General features: G+C 40.0%; 1 protein-coding gene across 1 annotated transcript; it reads left to right on the top strand.

The window, feature by feature from the left end:
- The first annotated feature begins 278 nt into the window (after nt 1-278).
- ppib (peptidylprolyl isomerase B (cyclophilin B)) lies at nt 279-5475 on the top strand. The gene is made up of 5 exons (XM_023292953.3): nt 279-504; nt 2102-2215; nt 2355-2448; nt 2946-3130; nt 5055-5475. Exons 1-5 carry the CDS (start codon nt 370-372, stop codon nt 5175-5177), a joined length of 651 nt encoding a protein of 216 aa, XP_023148721.1. The 5' UTR covers nt 279-369; the 3' UTR covers nt 5178-5475.
- Nucleotides 5476-7527: the final 2052 nt, after the last annotated feature.

Raw genomic sequence — 7527 nt, 5'->3', positions numbered from 1 at the left:
CTGCTATGATGAAATTCAAGTTCAAGGCCTGCTGTGTAGACTCTGTCACTAAAACAACAGATGTTCTAATGATTATTTCCAAAGCTGTCTGTGTACAGGATCTCTGTCTTTGTATTTTGCACCGCTGAGGGATGCTGGATCGCTCACAAAACTTAGTTACGCGTCTGGCTCTGATTGGTTGAAACGTTCCGGTACGTGCCCCAATCAGATCACCGTGCGTCTCGAAGGCCCGCCCCTATGTGGTGTTGGCGTCGCAGCCCGGAGCGGCCGCCGCTGCAGTCTCCACCCCGGATACCGCTCCATCCGCCGGCCCATATAAAGCTAGCACGACTAACAGGCCGTCTTCGGACTGTTCATTTGTTCTTGTTGATGGTGAGACTGTGCGAGAGAAGGATGAAGTTCCTTGTAGCCGTTACGATCATTGTGGGATCGCTGATTTTTCTCGCGTTCCCAAATGGCTCATCCGCTGACGAGAAGAAGAAAGGCCCCAAAGTGACGGCGAAGGTGGGTGTTAGCTGGCTAGCTATCTCGCTAGTCGATCATGCAGGAAAAAAAATCAAAGTCCTTCCTCACCGCAGAGCGTTAAAGCTAACTAGCAGCGGCAGCTTGTAAAAAGCCACGTCACACACAAGTTGGCCTTCATCCTTCTGTTAAAGCCTGGACCTGTGGGCTTGTCTGCTCTGATGAGCTAACGGTACTTGGTAGACGGCTGATGTCTGATACTGTAGCTAGCATTGGTCGTTGCAGTAGCAGAGAACATTTATTACCTGAAGCATGCCATCACGTCAGGGCCGGACTGAAACAACTGGACGTGCCTTTGCTTCCAGCTAGGTTAATGTCGGTGCAGCTAGCTGTCGTGATCGCCGCTAGGGCCTGAGCCTCAGATGCATTAATTTTACATTGCTGTCTTTGAGCTTCAGCTAGCATTGCAGGATTAAAGAGTCGATGAGCCATGCCCTGTGGAACACAGGCCACTAAGCTGCAGCTCAGTGAGGCCCAGATGTTTAGTCTGGCCTCGCTGTGTCTGTTTGTCCACGTCCACAGCTACAGGAAGCTCTGCACTGGCCCTCAGCTAAGACAAGAAGGGACTACTGACTGTAAAACCTGAAGATAAATGCATGTATATCAGAACTGTCGTCCCTCAAACCTTATTTTAAACACCTTCCATGTTCCCCTTTGTCCTGTAATTTTAACACATTCACAAATGAGCTCAGTGACTGTTAAAGTTGGCACAAGATGAGGATCTCTTTAAACCTCTGAACCCCGATCAGTTTCTATTTCACATTTTAACTCACTGTGGGCTCATTTGTACTGTAATTTAAAGTCCTGCACCTCTGTGACTAGAGCCAGAGAGAACTCAAACATGTCCTCTGTGTAATGTGACACACATAATGCTTAAAATCATCAAGTGGAGTCAACTGGAATCAACATGTACAGCATTTTTCAAGTGTCCACAGGCTTTAATGGTAACGTTACATACGGTAGATATTTTACTACTTGCATTTTCTTATTGGTTTCATTATCAGCTCTGTGTACACTGGCATTCACTTCAGAATTTTTTCTATCACATGACTGAGCTGGCTTCATTATAGCATCCGGGAGAACTGATTTTATTGGGTGTTGTTTTACAGAATCTGGTTAGAGCAAATGGTTTATTATTGGCAGTTTTACATTTGACTTGGAGAATACAGTGATTTTAATGCTGGATTGTGATGGAACCACACACCACAGATGAGTAGTTTACTAGTAGTCATTTTGAAAATTCAGAATCTGATAATTCTTCCTATTTTTTGTAGTTTTTAAGTGGTGTAATTTTGGCTTTTTTTTCTTTTTTTTTGAAGGCACATGCCTTTCAAACGTGCTGCTGGCTTTCAAATGGTTCACATGGATCACATGGACGTGGCTGCAGGCAAACTCAAGGAAATCTTAACCTTTAGATTGAGAAATGAGCAATACTTAAAATAATGGGAGGGTTACACTGTACATTTAAAAATGATGCCAACTCATCCATTCTAGCATAAAAAGTCAAAATGGGAGAATTTGTGATTCATTGTGAGAGACATTGGTGTGTAATAACTTCATAACCTGACTTATTTTGTAGGTGTTCTTCGACATTAGAATTGGAGACGAGGATGTTGGAAGGGTTGTCATCGGGGTGTTCGGCAAGACCGTCCCCAAAACGGTCGATAACTTTGTGGCACTGGCAACAGGAGAGGTGAGAAATACTGAGCCTCTTTGTTTGTTTTGCAGTTTGTATCCACTGGGTTTTAAATGTCAAATACTTGGAACTTGATATCATTTCTGATGTTTGGAACGTTGTGTATGATGTTGCTTTGTTTGTTCTGATCAAACAGAAAGGATTTGGTTATAAGGGCAGCAAATTCCACAGAGTCATCAAGCAGTTCATGATCCAGGGTGGAGACTTTACCAGAGGAGACGGTACTGGAGGTGAGCTGTCCCCTGAAACCCACAGATTTCCATTTCTGTCTTTGCTTTGTACAGATTTCTCTGCAGGAATGAATTTGCTCAGGACTGTCGTTAACATTAATGACTTGAGCAATAGTTTAGACTTTGATGAAAACAGGTGTAACTGTGTGTAGTGTCAGGGACAGTAGTGTCTGCTACTTATCTTTTTTTTCTTGTCAGTATAACTGTAATAAATGATGGATTCCTTCTGTTGTTTTAAGCATTAATGACCCAAGGACAGAGAGAATCTGCTTTTCATTAGAGCTATTTCAGTTAAGTGTCACTTTGCCATTTTTGTGATCATACCAGTCAAGGACTTTTGATATTTGGCAGATGTTCAGATAGTTTTGCTGTGCGGCTAAGTATTCATGAATAATAAAATATCATCAGATAAAGTGAAGATAAATGTTAGACAGCAGTTAAGTCATACCATCCAGGTGCAAAGATTACAACTTCTGTTTCCCGTTCTCTTTGTGAAGGCAAGAGCATCTATGGAGACCGTTTCCCCGATGAGAACTTCAAGCTGAAGCACTACGGCCCTGGCTGGCTCAGCATGGCCAACGCTGGCAAAGACACCAACGGCTCTCAGTTCTTCATCACCACAGTTATGACTTCATGGCTGGATGGCAAACATGTTGTCTTTGGAAAAGTTCTGGAGGGCATGGTGGGTCTCACGTGAATGGATTGTGTTTATGTTTCTGCCCATTATCACAAATCTATCTTAAAAGGCCTTCCAATATGAAGTGCGGATTCAGTTGTTATCTAGAAACTGACGTGCCATATTTAGTTTCACCAGCTGAGGTGTAGCTAGTAAAATAGACGTCGGTTTCCTGCTCTCTTTCCACTTCAGAGTCACTATAGATAATTCTTGTCTTGTCATGGTGACAAACGAGCACATATTGACACCCCAAATTAATAAGATTGTCTGAGCTGTTTAAGTTATATATGAGGTAAACCAGGCCTGCAGCAGGTTTAGCTGCACGGGGATGTCCACTGTAATATCTGTAGAGCACAACAGTTGTGATCAGACTAAACCACAGGTGCAGTTAAAGCCAGAGCTCCTGTAGACACAGCTGTGGCTTAAGCTGCAAATAAGCTCATGACAGATTAACAGTTTCATTTGTTACAGGTGCTGATTAATATTGTCCTTTGTCACTTCTCTGGATGAATAAGCACATGATAGTGCTTTGAATTCAATAAAAAATTGAGTAGTTTGCACACAAATTCAAAAAAAGAAGTTCAATAATCAAGGTACAAACATGCCAGTCACATCAGGACTGATACTGGACAAGCAGCAGTTTGACTAGTAATGAAACGTACATGTACTTAATTGCAATTTTGATTTATTTTTCTTATTGCAATTTATGTGACTGCTATAGTTGCTGCTTACTTTTCAGATTAGAATTGTACAGAAAAGCTGCTCTTACTAATGCATTTATATAGATTACTGTATATACTGTGTATAAACTGCATGTGGGTCATTCCAGAATTGAGGGACATTTGGGATTCAAAATTTTTCAAAAGTAAGCCTTCTCTTTTACAATTTTCTGCTACATATTCATCAATAATGGGTAATAAACTATCAAAGGCTTGATTGGCTCAGCTTACACATTAATTGTACAAATTTTTATTCCGTGTTTTATTTATTGTTTTCTAACCCAACTCTAGTCACAGTAACAGGGTTGCTAATCCATGCTAATGTTAGCTTTTTCTCAGGAGCAGAAGCTAGATATTTAGCTAGCTGTTACTGCGGACCAAGAGGACAAACTGACTGATGTAAAAAAGTAAAAAGAATGTCTTATCCTGACACTATGCATAACAGGGTTGCATGAGGTAGAGTGAGACATTCAATCAATGCTGACAATGTTGTGAAAATATGAAAAATAGAAGAGAGGACATGGCTTTGCTCTACCCACTCTTCTGGAAAACTGTTTGATATAAATTCCAGTGCATCATGAGATTCACTATTTTCTTCTTCTACCAGCTAAAAAGGTTATGCTAAAAGGGTTGTTGTGGATCACATGTTCCATGCATAATAATTATTATTAAAATATTATGTTGATTAAAAAAATGTTCCCACAATTACAAGAGACATCAATAAAAAAAAAAAACAATGCCAGAAAAAGAAATTTAAATTTAATTTTAGCTATTTTATTTGAGATTCAATTTAATTATGATCGGGATGAGACAAGAGAAGAATGTCCGCCAATTCTGGAACGACCCTTATAAAACAGTGAAATTGACTTCAATTTGACCATATGAATCAAAATGAATGTTATAACTTATTAAAAGCAGTAATAGTACTCATTGTTTTCATAACAATGATGAAAATAAAAAAAATGTATAGTAATAGCTGATGGTGACATTCTGTATAATGAGTATTTCTCTAGCTATTAGAGTTGAATTAGAATGATGCTCTAAAATATATTTCTTTATGCAGATGACTGTATGGTTACTGGAAATGCAGCTTTGTCTTTGTTTTTCTGCTTTGTTTTCTAATAGTGGAAACATTTGCTGCTTTAAAATGGACAATTTTGATAATGCAAGTTTACTGAAACATCCTGAGCTCTTCTGTTTCTATCTTTCAGGATGTGGTGAGAAAGATTGAGAGCACTAAGACAGATAGCCGCGACAAACCTCTTAAAGACGTCGTCATCCACGACTGTGGCAAAATCGAGGTGGAGAAGCCATTCGCAGTTGCAAAGGAGTAGAGCGCTGCTGTGAGGAGGAGAGGGGGAACTGGACTGGGGGAGGGTGTTGGGGAGAAATCGTGCAGGCCACCTTGTTTTATCACCAACAGCCCTGTGGTCCTGGAGAAGGGGCTTTGGGTCGTTCGGTGTCTGTGGCCGCCGTCTTAACGCACCAGAAGAGCATTAATATCGAGCAATCATGACAACACTCTGGGTCCATTTACCAACGAGCATTCCAAGGTGCACTTAACTGTTCGTTGTTGTTTTTTGTAAAAAAAGAAAAAAGAAATCTGAAATAAAGGTTTCAAATTTTGTTAAACTGGTGTGTATATTTTATTATGCTTTACTGTAAGAAATGCAACTGTCCTCTTCTATTAAGACAGAAAACAAATCACTTATTGTCTTGTTTGTATCCATTTACACAATGTGGGGCAATTCTCCTTGTAAGCACAGGGGGTGCTATTTACTTACAAACTCATTATGCTGTTCTGGTGGACTAACACTAAAAACCCACTTGGATACTAATGATAAATCTGTCTCCAACTGGGGCCACTGCAGGCCAACGGATAAAAAGGAGTTCACAGAATTACAAAGCAAGGTTTAATCGACAGCTATTCTGGCTAGATGTTGAGATGCCCTCGTGAGCTGGTTGGACGTTTGCAGGAGAAAGCACAAGACATAATTGCATGTATGAGCAATTACACAAAGAGTCTGTAGATGCCCAGCAGCCTACAAGCTGTATCCAGATGAAGCAGATGTATACTGATAAAGGGCAAACCTTTCTTTCCTGATTTTCTTTTTAAAATACATATTTCACAAACTGAATTTCATGTAAGTAAAGATATGGGTCATTCCAGAATTGGAGGACATTTGGGCTTCAAAGTTTTTCTGTGTGTGTATATACATACCTTCTCTTTTTTCCTGCTACACATTCATCAATAATAGGTAATAAACTATCAAAGACTTGATTGGCTCAGCTTACACATCAATGGTACAATTTTTATTCCATGTTTTATTTATTGTTTGCTAACTAATCACAGTAACGGGGTTGCTAATCCATGCTAATGTTAGCTTTTTCTCAGGGTTAGAAGCTAGATATTTACAAGAGACATCAATGGAAAAAAAAAACAAAATACCAAAAAAGGAAGTTTAGGTTTCATTTCAACTGCTTTCTTTGAGATTCAGTTTGGTCATCAGGGTTTGAGAAGACAAAGATGTCATTTTGGGGGGAACTCCAGACTTATTTGGTATTGTTAAAATATTTTCAAACATTCTTTTCTCCTATTTTTTTTTTTAGATATGGTCTCAGGACTGGTAAATTTACATAACAACTGCGTGTTTTAGTATTTTGTACATGGATTGTTTGAAATTTGATGCATGGGACGTAAAATACCCTCCACTTCTGGAATGACCCATATATTACTAATCTATGCAAAATCAGTCAGAATCCACTGAGATGAGGCCAAAGGTTGTTGAGCAGGAGAAAGGGAGGCTGTCAGGAGAGAGATCAATCATCCACCACAGACAACATCCAGTGGCATCTTCTAGACTGTGGCAACAACAAACCCCACTCACATATGAGACTAGTTATTATTCATCAGAAGGGATCAGCTATGACCATTTGTAAGATTAGTCATGATATTGATACATACTAAAGTCTATAAATAAAACCTAGTGAACCTCATGTTGGAGATGGCTTTCCTCTACGAAAGACATGCTGCAGTGAACTAGCCAGACTCCTCAGTGTCAGTGTGACCTACAGAGGGCTCCCTCACACCAGAAATCAGCTTTACAGCACCACAGAGGCCAGATGCTTCTGGTTTCACATGTGATTTTAGAGCCATAAAATGAGGAACTGTGCATTTCTGTGGTTCTCTGTCTATTCATGAAGTAAAATAGCTTTGCTGGCTTTGTTTGTTCTCCTGATATTGCACAAGAGTGTGATTTGTTTTAATCTCATTCTGCTACTCAAGACTTTAGAGCAGCAGGACAAGGACAGAATAGAAAGTGGACACCTTCCTGTGATTGTCTGATTCTTCCTGATCATCACATGGCAAAACCACTCCCTTCTGGAGCTTCAAACATGTTCAAACAAACACTTTGCAGACAGGTTCGGGTCCGCCTCACTGCCGTGTCTGTACATTGCATTCTGTCTGTGTAGTTGTTGTTATCTGAGTCATAACTACTAGTTTATTACAGGGACTGTTCAAGCGTTTGGTATTCAGATGGCACAGGATAATAAAGGAATCAGGTCAGATTGTTTTGTTCCACCTTGTCTTCAGACAATGGCAGAGTGATGTGCAGAAAGAGGTCAATAATGTACAGGAGCAGTGCATGAGAAGCCTTTGTGTTTGCTGTTAGAGTGTAGTAA

Source organism: Amphiprion ocellaris, chromosome 3, assembly GCF_022539595.1.
Source record: "Amphiprion ocellaris isolate individual 3 ecotype Okinawa chromosome 3, ASM2253959v1, whole genome shotgun sequence".
NCBI classification, from domain to species: domain Eukaryota; kingdom Metazoa; phylum Chordata; class Actinopteri; family Pomacentridae; genus Amphiprion; species Amphiprion ocellaris.
Note: the sequence above shows the minus strand (reverse complement) of the source record. Positions and strands in the feature narration are given on the sequence as shown.

Coding starts and splice junctions, on each gene's coding strand:
- ppib (XM_023292953.3), top strand. CDS start 370: ATGGTGAGACTGTGCGAGAGAAGGATGAAGTTCCTTGTAGCCGTTACG. Junction 505..2,101: donor GCCCCAAAGTGACGGCGAAG/GTGGGTGTTAGC, acceptor CTTATTTTGTAG/GTGTTCTTCGACATTAGAAT. Junction 3,131..5,054: donor GAAAAGTTCTGGAGGGCATG/GTGGGTCTCACG, acceptor TCTATCTTTCAG/GATGTGGTGAGAAAGATTGA.